The following is a 20848-nucleotide window of genomic DNA, read 5'->3' as shown; positions in this document are numbered from 1 at the left end:
AGTGGGAAGATCTGGAATTTCAAAAGAATCTTATTAAAACGTTTACATTTTTTTACTTTTCTTTTTCTTCTGGTTACTTAGAAAATCAAAAGTGCTTGTTTATAGGAAAAGTTAGGTTATTAATTAGCTATGTTCAATCTCTCTTCCTTTTAATTCATGTGTTTATTAAGGGAGGCAGGTATGTATTATTGTATGTAAATATGTTTTTTTTTTTGTATACCTCTTTTCCCTTTTATAGTCTGTTCTGGACAGTGTTGTAAAAGAATGTAGACTGTTGGTTAAAGGTGGGAATGCGGTTGGAAGAGATGGTGAGGCAAAGCAGTGGCTGGAGTTTCCCCACCTACAATAAAATCCTTTTCATTTATGCACCTTGGATTTGTGTTGGAACATTCTTTGATCACTACAAGATGATGAGCCAAATTTACAAAAAAGTTTTTGAAATTTAGAAATCCACTTGTAGATTTATTTCTACATTTGACATATATGTCTAACTTTATGGGATTCTCCTCAATTCCTCTAACATACACACAAAAAACTATAAAAGTGGTAGATTTGCAGCGTGACTATACAAAATTCATAACCTTGCTTTTTCTAAGATGTAAGACCTACCATACTGACACAGGTCAGTGAACTAATGCTTCCAAAGCAGGATTCTGTGTTTGACCTCAAGATCACTGGTTTAAATCCTGAAAGGTCAACTTAGCCCTGAAGAAGCGAGCAACTGGCAAAACACGGCAGATAGAGGCAGAGACAGAAGGAGGGAGAGACAGAGGGAGAGTGAGAGAGGGAGGGAGAGACAGAGGGAGGGAGAGGCAGAGAGAGGGAGACGCAAGGAGAATGAGTGAGGAAGACACAGGGGAGGGAGACGCAGGGAGGGACACACAGAGAGGGAGATGCAGGGAGGCGAGGGAGACAGATAGAGAGAGAGAGAGGGAGGGAGACGCAGGGAGGGAGGGAGAGAGGGAGACAGACAGAGAGAGAGGGAGAGAGCAGGGCCAGACTGGGAACAAGAACCGGCAGTGGCAAACAGCTTACCGCACCCTCAAACCTCAAAACCCCCTGGGGGGCCGGCCAAGCACTCTGCCAGGACCGGTTTTTGCTCCCAGTCTTGCCCTGCTCTCACCTTCGGCCGTTTTTGTTATAGGGCCGATATTGCAGCTATGCTGTAAAAATGGCCCTGTAACAAAATCGGCCACCAGGGACCCCAAAACAGCCCCCACCCTGGCGGCCCACCGGGGAAATGCCCGGTGCCCCCTATGGGCAGTCCAGCCCTTGGGGAGAGAGGAAGAGAGAGGAGAGAGAGGGAGAGAGAGGGAGAGAGAGAGAGAGAGGGAGAGGTTGTGAGACAGAGGGAGGGACACAGAGAGGGAGGAGAGAGACAGAGGGAGACAGACAGAGGGAGAGAGAAAGAGGGAGACAGACAGAGGGAGAGAGAGGGAGAGAGAGAGAGAGAGGGGGAGAGAGGGAGGGAGAGAGAGGGAGGGAGACAGAGGGAGGGAGACAGTGAGGGATACAGAGGGAGGGAGAGAGAGAGAGAGGGGGGGAGACAGAGAGAGGGAGGGAGACAGAGAGAGGGAGGGAGACAGAGAGAGAGGGCGACAGAGAGGGAGGGAGACAGAAGGAGGGAGACAGAGAGGGAAGGAGACAGAGAGGGAGGGAGACAGAAAGTGGGAGACAGACAGAGGGAGGGAGACAGGGGGAGGGAGACAGACGGAGGGAGACAGATGGAGGGAGAGGGAAAGAGAGTGAGAGAGAGATAGAGAGATGTCTGTATGCCGGGTCTGGTGGCTCAGTGGACAAATGCGTTCGCTGCAGGGGGCTGTGTTCAAACTCATGGTCCCAGTTATTTTTTTGCTCTAGCCCCATCCCCTCCCCCCACCACTGACCCCGCCCCCACAGGTGTGGCCCTTGGCCACAAACTACACTGTAAATTTGGCCCGAGAGAAAGTTTGGGAGTACCCATGATCTAGGTCCACACACAAAGTTCCTCGGAATTTTTAAAAAACCTCATCCTGCATGCTTTTTCATCTTGTTCTTGGTGTGTCATGTTTAATTCTTGATTGCTGTTAAGTCTTTAACTTGTGATGTTGTTCTTTCAACACTTTCTCCTATCTCATATGTCACTGCTCTCATGCCCCCTCTACCCACCTGCCCAAGCAGCCTTGTGTATATAAGCATCGAGAACATGGTAGGTGCAAAGTGAACAGTAAATATAGGGAAATATGCAGTGCAATAAAATTAAGTATTCAGGAAATTATGTTGGGTGAAAAAAATACAGCTGAAGGCCCAGCAGCATACTTTTTGTCAGAAATATCTTGTGCTGTATGAGAAAGAAGGCTTCTTATAAGACATTTGTCCATCAGCTGTCTTGTGGATTCACTCTGATTTTCTCGAAGAGGGGGTACGTTCGCCAAGACCAGTACCAGTGGTGCTGCTGCTGGTGGGAGACAACAATCACAGAGCCACCCAATAATCCCCTGGGGCCTGGGTATATTCAATAACAGAAACACATTGTCCCTAGAGGAAACATTCATAGAGTATTACTAATTTGTAATAATGACACATACATGAACATTTAATCAATAGAGCCACAGGGAATATATGCACATATACCTGAATGTATCAAAAATGGTATATATTTATTCCACTTGGAATTTCATAAATTAGTATCTGGCAACACACATACTACTGAAAGTCACACATCAGTTAACAGTGGTATTCATAACATCTTCCGCATAAATTATGGGTAATCCAAAACACCATGTAGATGGAATTTAAACACAGCATGTAAACATGTTTAAAATCTGAATAATCAACAGCAATGCGAAATGGTGCTGGGCGTCGACGTTTCGGTCCCCCGTTGGTCTAATAGATCCTTGGGACCATCTTCAGGACAAAACAGTTGCACACTCAATCAACATTCTAACTGCTTGACGAAAAATGTAGTATATTGTATTCAGTGTCCGTACTCATTAACATACATTGGCAAAACTACGCAGGAAATTAAAAAACGTATTTTGCAACATCAGTCACGCATTCGTTGCAACATCATCACCGATCCCCTTGTTGAACACTATCAAAAATTCTCACATGTGCCGTCTGAGATGAAGTGGTTTGTGCTTGAGGTCGTTAAAAACACAAAGAGGCGACAGAATGTTGACAGACTGCTCACACAAAAAGGAAAACAAATGGATCTGGTCAAGCAACACAGTGGAGAATGGATTAAACTCTCTGATTGAATGGCATACATTGGCAATGTTAAGATAATAATATACATTAGTTCCATCATATATTTGGTTGGATCTTGCAATCCAGTCCGTGGTTTTACTCTGACCGTAACGTACGGCCGACCCGCAGAACGACGAGAGAACGAGGGAGACGACGCCACGGCACCTGATCCTCCAGCCTGCCTGCCTTCCTGACGCCCCCGCTGACCTGCACACGGCGGGTTTTTCATCGGAGGTGCCAGTGAGCTGCAAGCAGCTGGTGGTGGGAGCAAGCTGTTTTTGTCCCCCGTAGCGTGGCCCTTGAACCGCGGTGTGCCCCGGAGGACGCCTTGCATCTGGACCAGCCCAAGGCGAGTATGCGGTAGGCCGCCCCCCCCCCGCACTCCCTTCTGGTGCCTACGCCCGCCCGCCTCGCACCGTATTTCCCCTCATTAACGATCTGCAAGGGGGCAGCGGCCGCGGATGCAGCTAGGGGCGGCTTCGGAGGACTGTGTACTGGGGGCCGGGGGGTGATATTGGTAGCAGTTTTGGCGTTGTTGAGCAGGGCAGAGCAGAGCCAGACGGAGCTCGTGACTCAGAGAGAGCAGCGCTGCGGAGGAGCCACGCACGCAGCTCTCTCTGCATTACCAACCACGCAAAGTCTCCCCCCCTTTCTTCCCTTCTGCCCCCTCTGCCGCGAGGGTGACGGAGACGGAGCACGGGAGCACGGGGGAGAGCCACGAGCTGTGAGCTGTGACCGGCGATCACGAACTCCTCACGCCGAATCACCGTACCGAGGAGCTCTGCGTGGCAAGGCGAGAAGCACTGAGGGGGAGCCGCGGCGGAGCTGCCAGCCCACCCCCCATCCATCTATAAGGCATAAGGAGGGCTGCCCAAGAGACCAGTCAGCCAACATCCTGAGAGGCAGGCAGCCCCCAATAACACTCAACCATCAACCATCTTTCTGCGATCCACTTATCAAAATAAAGATCTCTCAAAACCCAAAAGAGAAAAGAAAGCCAAAGGTGGCCCACCGAAGGCAACACAGAGGACCCAATAGTTATTCCAATTTTATGCCTAACTCCTTAAAATTCTGCTTAAAAATTCAGCCAGCAGCCCCCAACAGTCTCCAGCAACTAATACAAAATTGTTGGAATTGCAACCAGTATCACTGTTAAAAACCGCCAACCCATTGCCAATTGGGACGAGGCTTAAAGTTGAAAATAATCATCAACACCCAGGAAGCCACCAGGGGAAAGGCAGCAAAGGACGTAAAGGACGTAAAGGACGTAAAGGACGAATAACCAGAGACCCGAGTCCTGCCAATTCCCCCAACCTAACCCACTGCACAGGGTGCCAAGCCGATAATGAGGTCTGGCAGGGTGAGACGAGTCACAACCTCCACTACCAATACCAGAAACGGAACACAAGGAACTCCAAGGTTCCAAACGAGTCGTGTGAAAATAACACCCAAACTCCGATCACCCAGACCATCCCGACTGGACGGGAGAATGCCTCCTGTGCGGCTATCGCCGCTAACTCAGGAACGCCAGGTATCCTGCTAGTAGATTCAGCTCAAGACTCAAGAGAGGTAGGAAAAGGGCCTATTTGGAAGCACCCTGCGCCCCAGGGGAAAAAACTACTTCAACCTAAAATGTATTCCAAATTTTCCTTTATTAAAGAGGCAGGTGCGTTACTCCATCTGAACACCTGCAACCAATTGAAACTTCCCTCCCCGCTGCATCCCCAGCTACCAGAAGGGGCACCCGGTTACCTCTCAGCCTCACCGGCCATACCCGATACCGGTCTGCCCACTCTATTAACCGAACCAGGGGAGAGAAGAAACAACTACCTAAAAACATCGACCAAATCAAATACAGAGTCCTTAAAAGGCGCAACGGGACCACCAACATTTATTACACCCCCCCATAACTAACTTTGAAAAAACAACAGAGGGCGACCTAGAAGGGGCCCCGCCAGGCGACGAAACTACGCATTCATCAGCTCTACTAGCCTTACCAGCTCTACCAGCTCCCCAGTCTAACCAAGTAAATGAAATGGAATTACCAGCCGATCCATCTGGGCTGCCATTACAGCCAAAAATCATAGTACTTCATCGCCAGCATATAAGCCCTCCCCGAGTTATGGGATTCCCTGTCTCTTCTCCTGCAGTGTCAGATGTATTTCATTTCACAGGTTACCCGACCCTCCCATCTGAAGACAAAACTAATACAACGGAAGCCAGGGAGCCAATTTCTCTACAACCACCGAAATCCTATCTCTCCAACTCCATTGATTGCAACCATGAATCCAATAAATCCAATAAACACAATCACGATCAGGAGCATAAAGATCACAAGAAAGACACTGCCTTTACACAGCCGACAGCTAATCATTTACCAATTCGAAACCGTTCAAATTCCACTCCAGAGGAACCTCACTCCGAAGCACCCCTACCTAAGCACCTCCCTACAACGACCAACAAGGAGGGCGACCCGGACGACATAATTCCAGGAAGCATCAATCTTGCTTCCCTCACAAAGGAAGAATGGGAAAATCTTGTCACCACCTACACATCTGAGGAAAAGAAGGAAGTGGCCCCACAAGGATCGGGAACTCCTTCTAAAAAGGCCGACGCAAACACTCCGCCAAGCGAATCAAGAATATGGGCTTCACTTTTAAACACCATGCAACTCTCCACTAAAGCTCTGGAATATCATTCAGACAAAATGGATATTCAGCTTAACATTCTCAACTGCCTTGCACTACACGTTACCAGCATTGACAGCAAGCTTTCAGACATGAATAATTTTATTGAAAGGGCCCAACGGGATGCAACTATACTTCCACCAAGCTGCACCTGCCCTCTAATCGTGGAAATAATCGCCACGTTACCCACAGTGATGAGTGACCTCCTCACCAACCTGAAAACCATTGGCTCTAATATGAGGCCCGAGTTCGATAACGCGAACATCAGAATTAGAGGACTAGTAGCCAATAGCCAAACCGTCTCCGAAACAAGTACACTTAAAGGGGCGTCAGAATCAGTCACCCAAGACCTCAATTCACTCACAACCTGTAACCCTCTTAGCCTCGGCAAAGGTCGAGGGGAAAGACCAAAGGACGAAGTATCACACCCGACGGTCCAAACTCCCTACGAGGCTGGCCAATATCCGGAAATTGGAACGAAAAGTTCCCATAAAGCATCCAACTCGTTCCCTTTGAAACCTCCAAGGAGTGTTGAGGTCAAACATCCGGAATCAGCAGCAGCAACCGCCAGTCAGCCAACAATACAGGAAGCTATAATTTTAGAAGGCAAAGCTGAGCAGAACAAAGGACAATCCTCCAAGCAGCGAAGGAAACAAAGGAGGAAAGGGCGGTATAAGAATTCACCTATAAAATCATACTTTCAGATTGCACCAAACACCCAGAATGCCCTTCTGCAGGAGATTAAAGAATCCAGCATGCCAACAAACCAACAGCTGGACCAAGGCCCAACCACCACCCAGACTTCAGGAAGCCAAGTACGAGTGGTAGACGACTCCCCTATGGACCTTAATCAATACCTAATAAAACCTCAGGATAAAGCGACTTGCAGCAAAAAGTCTAGCACAAACGGAAGCGACGACTCAAAAAGGAATAGACCCCCACTAGTAGTTGATACTACTCAATATCAATTTACAACTGTGCAACAAAATTCAGTAGCAATAAATGAAGTAATTCCAACCTCCCCAACCGATATAGATGGCCAACTTCACCACAGGGAGCGAACTTACGGAATCGAAAATAAAACAGAAAAAATCAAAATTAACGTTCAGACCAAAGAACTAGGCCGCAAGTTCCTATGCAGCAGCAACCTAGTAAACCAACGTCAACAAGCAACCTCACAAACAATTTTGTTTGTCCCAGAATACAAGTCCAAAGGCAGAAGGGACATCTTAAATCGTGGTAACATCATCCAAATTCTAAAAGCAATCAGAAGCCTGGCTGGGATCAAAACCCATGACCTGCTGTCCGTAGAATTTGAAACTTTCAAGCATCTCTCGGACCAAGAGGCTACCAAGACCGAATGGGCAACTTCGGAGCTAGCAGAAAGAATTCTCAGTGAAGACGCACAACTAGAAGCTTGGGGGATCTGAGTGTATCAGCATCAACCAGTTGGGTACCCGACCCAGCTGCTCCAATATCAACTTGACTCCAATAAGAGACCATTAAGTAGTTCGACCGAACGAAATCAAACCAGCACATTTCTCAAGGGAGCCCGCGGCACCTCGGTCACAGGCCCTGATGGACCCAGCCTCTCAGCCAGGAGGGGTAGGAGGCCAGAAGAAACCCACCCCCCAACAGACTGGTCTTGGATATCCAAAACAATACATTTTAGAACTGATAATCCATGACCGAACCTTGAACAGGGAAACAAGGAAAGAAACTTAAAACAATGCTCTTGGAACATCAACGGCCTCGGGACCAAAATCAACGACCCCTCACTATTGTTATACTTTCAAAAGTTTGATGTAGTTCTCCTACAGGAAACCTGGCTGGAGGACCCCTCACATCTCCAAGGCTACCACCTCCCTGCAGCTCGACAATCGAACTACGGCCACCGCAAAGGAGGACTAACCGTCTACACCTCGATTGCAGCCATAACTGCAGGGAAAGAATACACAAGCAAAAACACTACATCCCTTGAAATAATGGCAATTCAATTTGAAATGCGGGGCCAAATTAACCAACAACACATAACTCTGGTAAATACTTATATCCATCCCCAGGGTAAGAGGACCCGTGCAGAGCAGTTGTTACTCGAACTCACCCAGCTAATAACGGAGGACGAAAGCTCGAGCTATATCCTAACAGAAGATTTCAACATGTTCCTAGGGGAGACAACAGGAGACTGCAACCTAGACAATGATAAACATCAAGCATGGGGGATCGTCTCCCAGGACAACTACAAGTGGGGCAAACCAACAAAAATCTCGAAAGACCTGCACAAAGAACTGGAAAGTCTCTCAATGGTAGCACTAAACGGCTGCATGCCAGGGGACAGACCTCAAGCCCCAACTTTCCACAGAAATGCGGTTAACACCGCAATCGACTATACCTTCGTCACCCTCCCACTTCTTGGTTTAGTAAAAGACTTCAGGATTGGGGTGTCCGATTACAGCGACCATCAGCCCCAAGAACTCACTCTAGGTATTCAGGGTACTGCCATAACATACGCAAATTCAGATCCCTGTCAGACCACGAGATACCAACATAAGAGAATTCGATGTAAAATACAGGTGGATTCCAACCTCCAGAGGCTTAAAGCAGGGCTGCATTTTGGCTCCTACTCTCTTTAACCTCTTTGTGGCTGATCTTTCAATCGACCTAGACAATTGTAACCATCATGCACCAAACCTGGGAGGCCTCCCTCTTTCAAATTTACTGTACGCCGACGACCTGATCCTAATCAGCCAAACCCCAGTCGGCTTACAACACCTGCTCCACACCACAAACAACCACGCCTCAAAAAACGGGTTAGAAATCAATCTAGAAAAGTCAAAAATAATGGTGCTAAACCAGCGCAATCTAAAAAAGCGAGTGAAATGGAATCTGGGCGAGAGAGAACTTGAAGTCGTCCATGACTATAAATATCTAGGAATTATCTTTGATAAGAATGGGACATATGACCAACAAAAAGAGGTGATTCAGAGACGAGGAACCATCCTAGCAATCACCCTGAAAAATCTTAAAAGCAAAATAGCAGGACCAAACCTGCTCCCGCTGCTTGAAGTGCTTCGTACAAAGCTGCTGCCCACGCTCACATACGGCAGTGAGGCCATGCGAGGGACGGATGAAGAAACCCTCAACAAAACGGTTGCTAAAGCGTTAATAATAATCTTCAAGCTTCCTAAATACACCTCCCCAGCCCAACTACGGCTCGAATTTGGAATAGTAAACCAGAGAATAAGCAAGAAGGCCGCGTATGTAAAAAGCTGGTATAAAATAAAGAGTGCAGAGGCGGGCTCGTTGAACTCATTCCTATGGAAGGAAATATCAAGGAAAAATGCCTCACCGGCAAAAGACTACCTCCAATCAGGGATCAGCTTGTTAGCCCTAGAGATCATTTGGGAGTCAGGGCTCCCATTCAAGAACGTAAAAGACCTGGTGAATAAGTCAACAAAGCTTGTCTCCACCAAAAACGATAGAGAATGTCTAAATAAGAGGGCCCGTAGCTGGTTCATGATACAAAGCTATTTAAAATGCTCACCACAACCGTACTTCGGTACCAGCTTTTCCGGGCCATTAAAGGAAGGCTTCCTGGCATTGAGGATGGGGATCCTTCCTGTCAAACCCCATTTGCCCCCCTGGAAACGTACATTCACATCTATACAATGCAGACTATGAGGCGAAACCAAAGAAGATATGCTGCATCTCCTATGCATATGTAAGTTCCTAGACCGGGAGAGGAGAGAACTATTAAAACCGCACATAAATGAAATGCATATCCGGTCGTGCAGACAGGCAGTGAAGGCGTGTTTCAGCAGGGCCAACATTAAATTAACTTGTAGCTTCGTCCGCTTCATGAAAACTGCCCAAATAAAGCTTTTCGACGCAGCCTGAGCAGAGTTGCGCACACTCAAGCTCTTTTATCCGGCAACTCTCTTTGACTCCCACTACGCTCCGACCCCGAGTCAGTCGTCCACGACCCATAATGGAATATTAGATTTACGGACACTGGCGTCACCCCCAGGCGGGGACTCACCCATAGCTCTTACTTAAATCTTATAACCTTACCGCAAATAAACTGTATGTATTTTTAACCAGAAAATCGTCGATTTTAAAGTATATCCATCACGTTTTTAAGACAATATGAAAGTATGTTACATATATGTATTCTTTTATAAATTCTATATTGAAGAGTGTACTGCTAAGATTTTAATTAATCAAGCAATAAACTTACTTACTTACTTACTTACTTACTTACTTACTTACTTACTTACTATATTTGATTTATGATCTGTGGTTAGAGACCCAGTTTTCTGGTATTAGACTGTTTGACATTCTTCCTTGTATGACTGTTCACATGTTGATATACTGATTCATGTTTTCTTTATGGCATATGTAGTTGTCATTACTATAGAGTACAATTCCATCATAGACTTCATTGTTGGTGAGAGATGCAGCTGTTGGGCATGCACTCTCTTATTTGTATCGGTGTCCACTTATTAAGAACTTATTTGAAGATTCATGGCATCTTAGACTGATTGATTTTTGGGAGATTTATTTACCATCTCTAGAATCTGTAGAATTTTTCATTCTGAATTTTTCATTCATTTTTTCATTTTGTTTAATTAATTGTTGCCATTTGTTTGGTAATTATTTGTGGTTTACTGTGATTTATTGTCCTAGTACTTCTCATTCATTAAATTGTTGTAAGGCACTGTTTAGATTAGACTCGTTTTAATCCATTGTTTTCAGATCCACATTGTGAGTTTCTGAACACACTCCATTCTAAGATTGCCAGCACTTTTTCCCTACCGTGATTATGTCATCGCGCAAACAGCGTTTCTTAATTACTGAAATACTGCCGGCCGGACGCTGCTCCCGGACTCATTAGTCGGGTGTCTCTGGACCAAGCGTGACTGGTTTCTTGTACAATTTAGTGTGCTTAGCGCCTTAGGTGTTCTGTGACTCATGAGTATTGTTTTGATTTGGTTCACTACTCGATACCGTAATACTAACATTTTGGTACATGTTACTTTACAGGCGATCGTTTGGCTTGTTTTTGAAGTGAGTAAGATTGCACTTTGTAACACAGATGGGTGCATTTATTGGATATGGGCTCTGTCTTAGGATATATTATGTATTTAATTTGTTTGTGTTTGGTTGGCTATTTCTACAGATACTGCGAGGTCTGAATTATAAGACACGTGAGTACTGTTGGTATTTTGTTGGCTTACAGAGTGGTAATTTATAAGAGACCTAGGGCCAGATGTAGGTAGGGTTTTACCGGTCGGTAACGGCCGAATTCGGCCGTTACCGACCGGTAAAAGGAATTTGAGATGTAGGGGGCAGAATCGGTAATTTTACCGTTCTGTAATTTACCGATCTGTAATTTTACAGAATCTGTAAATATACCGGTCGGTAAATTTACAGAACGGTAAAATTACAGATTCTGTAAAATCGATATGTAGGTGGGACTCTGATGAGTCCCACAAGGCCTAAGAAATCGGTATTTTACCATCAAATTCAATTTGATGGTGAAATACCGATTCAGGTGAGCATGCAAATGTGTGCATGCACACCTGTGCCATATGACAGGCAGACCTGCCCTTAGGGCAGGTATGCCTGCCATATGGCCCCCGAACCTTTTTTGGGGGTGCTAGAGGGTGTCAAAGTGACACCCCCTGCACCCTTGCCAAAAATCTGTATTTACCGATCGGTAAATACCGACCTGTAATGCCCCATTCATTCCTATGGGCTTCAAAGCCCATAGGAATGAATGGAGCATTACAGGTCGGTATTTACCGAATCGGTAAATACCGACTTTTAAAGAATCGGTAAATCCACATCTGGATTTACCTACATCTCGGTACATCTATTTTACCGACTCTTAAATACCGAATCGGTAAAATTCGGTATTTAAGTGTCGGTAAAATAGATTTACCTACATCTGGCCCCTAGTACTTAAATAGACTTAAATATACTCTGTACCTGTTCTTGCATTTAGACTCGCTGTTCGAACACTGACATTAAGATTGTTTTCCTTCAAAGCGATTAATGAGTGAGTCTTCTGGTTTTTAGTGTGGTTGCTATGTTAAGGTTCCCCTTTGGTGTCACTTGGATTATTGCACATGTGGTGATATCTTTTGGATAGCATGACGTTGTGGTTGTTGGGTTGACACCAATGGTGTTCCTCACTTTTGTTTTCTTTTTGTGTTGAACAGACTTAACGCCTTTTTAGTCACAGGGTTGACATGCATTTTACTGTTGTTTTACTATACTAGATGTGTATGTGCAACTTTTTAGTCCTGAAGATGGTCCCAAGGATCTATTAGACCAACGGGGGACCGTAACGTCGACGCCCAGCACCATTTTGCATAGCTGTTGATTATTCAGATTTTAAACATGTTTACATGCTGTGTTTAAATTCCATCTATATGGTGTTTTGGATTACCAATAATTTATGCGAAAGGTGTTATGAATACTACTGTTAACTGATGTATGATTTTCAGTAGTATGTGTGTGGTCAGATACTAATTTATGAAATTCAAAGTGGAATAAACATATACCATTTTTGATACATTCAGGTATATGTGCATATATTCCCTGTGGCTCTATTGATTAAATGTTCATGTATGTGACATTACAACTTAGTAATACTCTATGAATGCTTCCTCTAGGGACAATGTGTTTCTGTTATTGCTGCTGGTGGAAGATCAAGAGATTGTTGCGACTGGTTACCTGGAGCTCCTATATAAATCTCAGACAATCCCCTTACTCGCTTAAGCCCTCTTGAATCCTCTTGGGATGATGGTGTCTGTCGCAATAAATCCCGTTCACTCTTCTCTTGAGCGTCCTGAGTATCCTCATATACTTTTGGATTAGAATTTCCTATTTGCGGCAATGCTAGGGGCAAAATATTATCAGCCGGTAGAATTGGCGTTGATTTACTTATAGATGATTCCAAACCTTTATTCAGTTGAGATGAGTAGTTCCCTCTAGGAAATTCCTGAATAGAGTCTCTTGTAGGAGGGGCTCTAGATAATAATAGGGAGTTCTGTGACTCAAGATCCGCCAGTCTACTTTCAATTTGAGGCAGTTTTGTTAAAATAGGATCCATTATTGCTGCCAGCCTTTTGGTTACTTCGGTCCAAAAGGGCTCGTCTGAGGGAACTTGGGGAGATGGGGAACTACTGTTATAATGTTTGGTTTTGTCACCCTAGTTTCTAGTCCTTTTGGTTTAGTAGCCTGAGAATTTTTAGATTGTTTTTGCTTCGTGTTTATAGTACCCCCTGTTCTAGGGCACCTGGCCGGTGGTTTAGGAGTAAGCTCCTTTAGGGGTATATTTTCGGGGGATTTGTCTATTTCCCTCCTTTGTGTGGCCTGAGTAGGTGAAGAAGGAGGCCTAGACTCCTGTTGGCCTGGTGGAAGATCCGATGATGGTAATGACATTGGTGAAGATTGTGTGGCCTGTAAAAGTTCATTGGGTCTATCAGGGGTTACCCCCAGAGGGAAAAGATGCGGCTCCATTGAAAGGCGCCTTTCAGTCAACTTTATTTCATGTGTCAGAACACTTGCTGCTCTAATCAGAAAAGAGTCTAGGGTCGCAGTTACCCCTCCTATATTCTTTTCCCCCAAGGCCCTTCTTTTCGACATAATTTAGCCAAAATGAAACAGTACCTGACCGTTATGCTGATGTTAGAGGGGGGCCCAGCCCAGCCTCTTCCGGGCATGGACGGGCCCGTCCTTGTTCCGGGCACGTCCCAGGGCACGTACCCGCATGCATCCCGCGCCGCGGGCTGGCACCTTGCCTTTATAGCGCGTCCACTTGCTAGTGTCGCTGGATGATGTGGTCCCCCGTGAGTCCGTGAGCAGGCCGTATGACAGGCAAGCAGTGGGGAGCCAGGGAACAGCTTGTACGACCTACTTTATTAAAGTTGTACAGCACGGACCTTGTCTTAGAGAATTGGCTATAACCCTTGAAAGGGTTAAATCCAATTCACAGCTCACTCCAAACCTTTAGGGACCAATCTTGCAGCGTGCAGTCCACGCCTCCACAGCAACCTTTTCGAGAAGCACCTGCTGATTAACCACACCAGTATTTTAGGTAGATAGTCTCTGCTCAAAGGATAGGATGCAGGCATGGGACTCCAGCCCAATACTTTCTTGGAAGTTCACAGCCAGTCATCATCTTAGTGTTGCTCTTTTCAGATCAGATGTTGATGTGCTGGAAGTGGTTCGAAGTTTCAGCTGAAGTATAAAAGGTCCTTCCTGGAAATGCATACTTAAAGATAGGCAGGGCATGTTGCTTTACAGTTTATACCAGAGGAAGTGGAGAAGCTAAAGGAGGAGAATGGAGCACATGCTGGTAAAGGGGAGCAGTAACTTCTGCCTAACCACTTACCTTTCAGAGAATCCCTCAAGATTAGGGGCTTCACACCTAAGGCCAGGATATTTCACATTACGTGCATGCACAACTGAAATGAACATGCAACATATAGACATGGGGATTGGTGGTCCCCAAAACCTGAAAAGAGTCTAGTACTCTGTTAGTGGGGAATCTGCAATATCACATGCAGGCCTGCTCAGGAGACACGTAACAAGGGTCTCTTGCACCAAGAAGGCGGGTCGGCCAAAAGGTTACCATAAGGAATGCGGTGTCACATTTGGAATCTACCACCAACATAAAACCTTCTCTAAATCAGACTTTGGGAGCCTATGAAATTGCTGTTGTATGATGGAGTAAACGTTCTAGAACATCCTACAGCATTAGTATGGTTGACATTGTACAGCCCTTGTAAGGAGATGCAACATCTTAACAATTTCTGGTTATTTGCCTTCATGACAAATATGCAAATACATATGGTCCTTCTGGATAGTCAACATAGTCCTAAACAGGTAGGGTCAGAATTCTTCAACACCCATATTATGGTTTATATTTCCTTCTCGGTTCTTGACCAGTTCTGCTCTGGAGAGGAGTCGATGACCGACCACAACTACAAGCTGCTCACGCCCATGTCTTCTTGAAGTACCAACATTTGTCAGAGACATGGATCGTTACTGTGAAAGGCCTATTGTAGTCAGGAGAATGAAGTACAGGTCCTTCGCTCAGCATCTTCTTCAGGTTCTCAAAGGCCTCCTGACATTTCACAATCTATTTGATCTGCTGCATCTTGGAAGCCTGGAAGTAAAGGTAATTAACAGAGCAACAATGGTCCCATATAACACTACAAAAGTGTGATGATAATAGGTGATTCCTAGAAAGCCCCTCATATGGGCTAAGTCTTAGAAACTTCCCAGTCAAATGCATCTTGAACTTTGTCATCTAATTGTAATGAGGCCAGTCCTGCAGGCATGTCATCTGCTGAAATTAAATGTTGAACTCGTCCACCCTAAACCAGAGCCTCAGCTTGCTAAAGAAAACTCAGAGACCAGACTGTGAGGGAATTGAAGAAGGGATAGAAACAAATACAGCTGATGGATCTCAGTAGAGGTGGACCCTTCTGGTAGAAGACAGAATGTGCACCTGACAAAACATGTGGGGATTAATGCTGAGTGTTATTAATGGCAGTTTGATATACTTAAACTGTTCTTTCCATACCTCATATATGACTTGGGAATTCTGGACTGTCTCTGTTCTCTGTAAGTTAAATGTGCTGTACTAAAAAATAAACAAAGGACAGATGCATTCAAATTACAATGGTTTTTTATATTTCTATTCTGTGCTTAGAGAATGTTTTAACAGAAAATGAGCTCATTACCTTTATTTAAAAGTTTTTTCAGTTGAATATTTTAAATAATTACACTTTACGAAATTTCCGCAACTGTTCATTCATAATTTGGAAAGCAAATGTAAGAAATTGTATTTTCTCTAAAAACCACCAGGGCTGGAGTCATAAAATCATTCACATTCTCCTTGGGGATAATAGCTTTCTTAACTCCAAATGAACCAAAATAATATAAAGGAGGGCATAGTATTTTCTCCTAATAGTTTTTATTTATTCTCCAAAGGGCACTGGAACACTCCATATGAACACCAAATTACAGTAAACAAGGCCAGATTCATTTCTTTGGCACAGGGAGATTAGGCGAGTTGCTCAGTATCACCGGATGTTGAGCAGACACCGGGAACCTAGTTGTACAGTTCTAAAGTTGGCATCTCTGCCCATTAAGCTTCAGTGAAAACCTCTGAAAATGCACTCGACTTCAATGTTTATGTACAAACCAGCCTTTTTCTATCCCTCTCAGAATGCAGTTCCTTTTGTAAAAACAAGGAAACAGAAGACTAAGATGCCCTTCAAGAAATGTAGCAGGAAACTCTGAACACATGTCAGAAATGCTGCTGTTGAGAAGCGCTGCCTGGCCTCGTCTGGTTTCTGATAAGTGTCACTGCGTGAAAACACTAGAACAGATCAACAGGAATGTTTGCTCCATTCTCACTATGGCATTACTACCAGATAAACACTTGTGTCTGAATTATTTCCTCCGACCTCTTTATCACTGAAAATAGCATTCTGTACACAGCTCATTCCTGCTTTCCTGTAGAAGCATTTTTTTGAATTTGCAAACGTGAAATGTAAAGTGAAAATGATTTCTTGAAGTTTGAGGGTTTTAACAATCTGTAGATTTGTAACTGTTGAATTAAAAATGTTGCACTTGAAACAAGATTACTGAGCCATGTAGAAATTAAATAAAATAATGTAAATAGTTATGTCACATTTTCATACGAGATGCCGTTTTTTTAAAATATGGATGTCATTTTGGGTGTTCTGCTCATTTCGCTCCTGCTCAGTCCCCCACCGAATCAGTGCCCTGCTGCAAACCATCTCTCCTCTTCATTCCGTGGAACACCAAGTGAATGATGGCAATGATTAGACACTTGAACTATTGTGTTAGGATGTGTGTATTGTCATTGAAGCTTCCATCGAGTACCCAAATTATGATATTTAAGGACTTCCACTGGATGTTGCCCTGAAGATGCTTTGGTGTTGTTTCTCTGAGCAATTGTCTGAGAAAGGTTTCATTTTATGCTGATCATCTCCAAGGTGCAGTTTCTCAGGGTAGGTGGAAGATTTCTCTTACGTTATGAAAGGGGTTGCTGTTAAATTATTACATAGTTTCCCCCCTCTACCTCCCCCCCTTTTTTCCCCTTCTCTCTCCTTTTTTCTGCCTTCTTTTTCCCTACTTTTCTTATTCTTCTTTCTTCCTTTTTGTATTTCTTCTTTCTCTTTCTCTCTTTTTTCCACATTGCTTTCTTCTCTTTTTTCATTACTCACTCTTTTCCCTTAATCAATTCTTATCAAAGTGATACATCTGATTTTCTCGGATATTGTTCCTCTTTTGTAGCACATTTATGAAATTATTTATTGGAACTGTACATGTCATAGTTACATCCATGTTCTTGCATTTCTTTTTAGTCACTGTATCACTTTTTATTGTATTTAACTATGTCTATACCTTTTTGGAAACCAATAAAATATTGAACAAAAAAAAATTATTACATAGTTTGAAAATATTATGTTGCTGTATCTTATTTGCCAATGCGACCTTAGCCATGAGCATACCATGCTGAATTAACAGATAATGTGATTTGTAAATAATAGTTCTTATGCCTTAGCATTGAAAGGCTTGTTCATTTTTATTTTCCATGGGTGTGTTTCCATTGTACATTTTGCTGCTGCTGGGTGACTTTATTTTTCTCCTGAGACTTTGTCAATTTGTATTATATTTTTCTTATGGGGATGCTATCAATACTGTTTATGAGGCTGACTGTGTGGGCTTTCCTGGATTTTACTAATTTGGGCTGTTTTCTGATTCTGCATTTCTGTAATTGAGCTTTTATGATATTTCCATGTATTTACTAAACTTTCTGTAATAAATCTATGTTTGCCTTATTTTTGATCTAGAACTCTGTGATTAATGTTTTCTAATTTATTCAGTTTTACTCTGCTGAAATGTTTTCTCTTATGATTACGTAGTCTCTAACCGCTAAATCTATTAATCATTTTAATAGGGGTGTTCAGAATATTGGGGTTTAGACTATTATTGGGGGTTTGCTCAAACAAATGTTTCCTAGCAGAGGATGTTTAGTCTAAGAGGACCTCCTCTTTATAGGTACCCTGTTTAGGTTTATAGTTTTTGGATAAATGTTGTCCTGATCGAAGGAAAACATTTTTTGGGGAGATTTGCCAACTTTTCCTGACAGATCCTCCTGCAAGGTGACAAGCCGTATTACTGTAAGGTCCTTTGTGGTCCTGAATGAACTAGGAGTGTAAGTATGAATAGGCAGAAACTGAGTTTGTGAGGCAGAAGTGAGAGAAGCAAGAAAGGCATATAAGGTAGCTCAGGCAAGAACAAAGAGGGAATGGGAGGAGAATCACGGGGCACTAATCAGGGAGGATGTATGATATTACAACGCATACATTTACATCGTGGTACGTTACAACGACTTGCGTTGGAGGCCGCTGGATTTAGGAGTAGTATAATTTACTAATCCAACTCCAGTCTACATACAGTAGGGAAGGTGTTGGTTAGTAAATTATACTATTCCTTGTCCTAGAGCGCCTTGCAAACTTCATACTGGTGTCGACTACAGCTACTGTTTTTTGTACAAAGACTTCCACAACATTGTGATATCTCAAATACGTGTGCCCAGGACTGTTCTCAACATTCCCATTGAAGCCTAGCATGATAATTTCTCCACACTATATTCTGTACCACAAAACCCAGATACTGTACCTGTACTCTCGAATATGGTCAGCTATCCACTAGTGATTTCTTCATGGGTGCTGAAATCAGGGCCAGCATTTAATTCCATTGTTAGGGCCAAGGCTGCTGGACCTGATGTGAAGTTGTAAATTGGACATCTTACATTCTGGCACTAGCCAATGGTATCACAACGGGTGCCCCAATTCCACCTTCTTCGAAGGGAGCTGAGGTGATTCCAGTTTACAAGAAGGGTAACCGGTTGTCACCTTCGAGTTACAGGCCCATCAGTCTGATTGACTGTGTACAAAAGGTGCTCGCTCGGGTACTCCTCATGAAAATCCAGGTCTGGATTAGCAACTTTAGCATCTTTTCCACCTCCCAAGCTGGGTTCAGGAAAAAAGTTAGCACCATTGACCAGGTCTTTTGCTTCCCTTTATTGACATGGAAGACAGGGACTATAGGCCAGGGGAGCCTCTGTGTTGCTAACATTGATCTAGGGTCTGCCTTTGATTTGGTCTCAATACATAAGCTTTGGTGTGTCCTGAAAGAGATGGGCCTCCCTTCTGATGGTCTATCGCTAGTTACCCACCTCCATGAGGCCAACTATGCAAGGGTCTCCTGGGGCAACCAAGGACAGTTAACCAATCCAATCAAAGTTATTAAAGGGGACCGACAGGGCTGTGTACTTGCCCCCACGCTCTTTTAGCTTTTTGTTAATGCCGTCATCAGTACCTCTCTGATATACCTGCTAACGTCTCCTCTCTGGGAGCAACCAAAGTGGTAACACTGTTTTTGCCAATGACACGCTGCTAGTGTCCAAAACTCCTAGAGGGCTTCAGTTGTTACTGGATCGCTTTGAGGTCTTCTGCACCATGCGAGGTTTGGAAATCAACACCACAAAAACAAAACTTTTAATGCTGAACCCCCACAAAACACTCAGCGGTAAGCTTACAGTAGGTGGGGTACCCCTGGAGAGAGTGAAGACCTTTGAGTACCTGGGATTCACCCTCTCCGATGACCAGTCATGGAAGCCTCATATAGTGAAGCAGACTCTTCAACACAGACAGATTACTGGGGCAATGACCAAAGAGCACATGACCTCCTTCACATCTATGACTGTAAGGCAATGGGCTCAGCAATATGTGGCGCAGAACCTTGGGGGTTTGAAAATTTGGATGGCCTCTTGACCATGGAGAATACTTTTCTAAGAGCTCTGGTTTCACTTCCACAGAGCACTCCCCCTCACCCACTCAGGTTGGACATGGGCAGGACTTCAATCATCGAGAAGACCAAACTATGTCCTCTTCTGTTCTGGCTTTCCCTTAGGACTACTCCAGAGTTCCTTCCAAATGCTGATGCACTATCCGAAGTCATCCGAAGGGCGTGCCGCAGGGCTCATGTCTGAGCCCCACCTTGTTTAATATCTATATGGCTCCTTTGACTGGGATCGCAGAGGCTGCTGAGTGAAGGCATGCCAGCATATGAAATGATGGAAAAGGTCAGGTAGTATATGTGTGTGGACTCCTGAATGGAATGCATTGATGAAGAATGATGAGGCTTTACAGTTTTCAATGAAGGATATGTTTAATGTTACGAAATCATATTTCCTGAGACAAACGATGTACAATATGATACCAATGCCGAGAACTACCAAGTTTGAAGTGCTCAATTAATGAGATCACATGGAAACAAAGAAAGAGAAGACACAAAAATTAAACTATAAAATATTCATTTAGGGGTTGGTTGGAAAGCAAACTAGAGATATCATGGAATTTGTTAAAACATTTCCAGCTAAGTATAGTTACAGCAGTAGAACAATACCAAAACTAAAGAGAAAGGAGAGAAGGATGATTCTTTTGATGAAGACACATTCATAAAGGTACTGTTGACTTCAAGGCCTCCTCTGCATACAGATAAACAGATGGATCAGCACAGACAACAATTGAATTTGGTAGGGATGGTAGAGGAAATACTAAAGCAGTGCAAGCTCTTACTGGAGCTATACCCAGTGCCCCATCAGAAGTGTCAGTAACAATGACAATGCCTCGTACGAGTCAGGCTAGAGCACAAGAGGACCATACACAGAACATTCCTGGAAGAACAGTGGTGGTAGAGCCACGACCTAAAATAATTGTATTGGAATTCTAATAATAGAATTTGAAGAGATTTTGCAGGGTAACGCAGATTTGAACAGATTATTAACCTACAATGGTGATGAAATGAGA

The 20848-nt window shown here is 44.0% G+C and overlaps 1 protein-coding gene across 2 annotated transcripts in view; it reads right to left on the bottom strand.

Annotated features, from left to right (window-relative positions):
• Nucleotides 1-20848, bottom strand: part of LOC144783952 (retinoic acid receptor responder protein 2-like) — a 130111-nt gene that overhangs the window by 90841 nt on the left and 18422 nt on the right. The window contains exon 2 of one of the 2 annotated variants that reach the window (XM_078662680.1): nt 15517-15576. The exons of the other annotated variant lie outside the window; for it this stretch is intronic. Within the exon in view, the coding sequence (XP_078518806.1) occupies nt 15517-15576 (60 nt within the window). The remainder of the gene's footprint in view (nt 1-15516; nt 15577-20848) is intronic. 2 annotated transcript variants of the gene reach the window in all.

This window comes from Lissotriton helveticus, chromosome 10 (assembly GCF_964261635.1).
Source record: "Lissotriton helveticus chromosome 10, aLisHel1.1, whole genome shotgun sequence".
Taxonomy (NCBI): Eukaryota; Metazoa; Chordata; class Amphibia; order Caudata; family Salamandridae; genus Lissotriton; species Lissotriton helveticus.
This window is presented reverse-complemented; position numbering and strand designations above follow the sequence as displayed.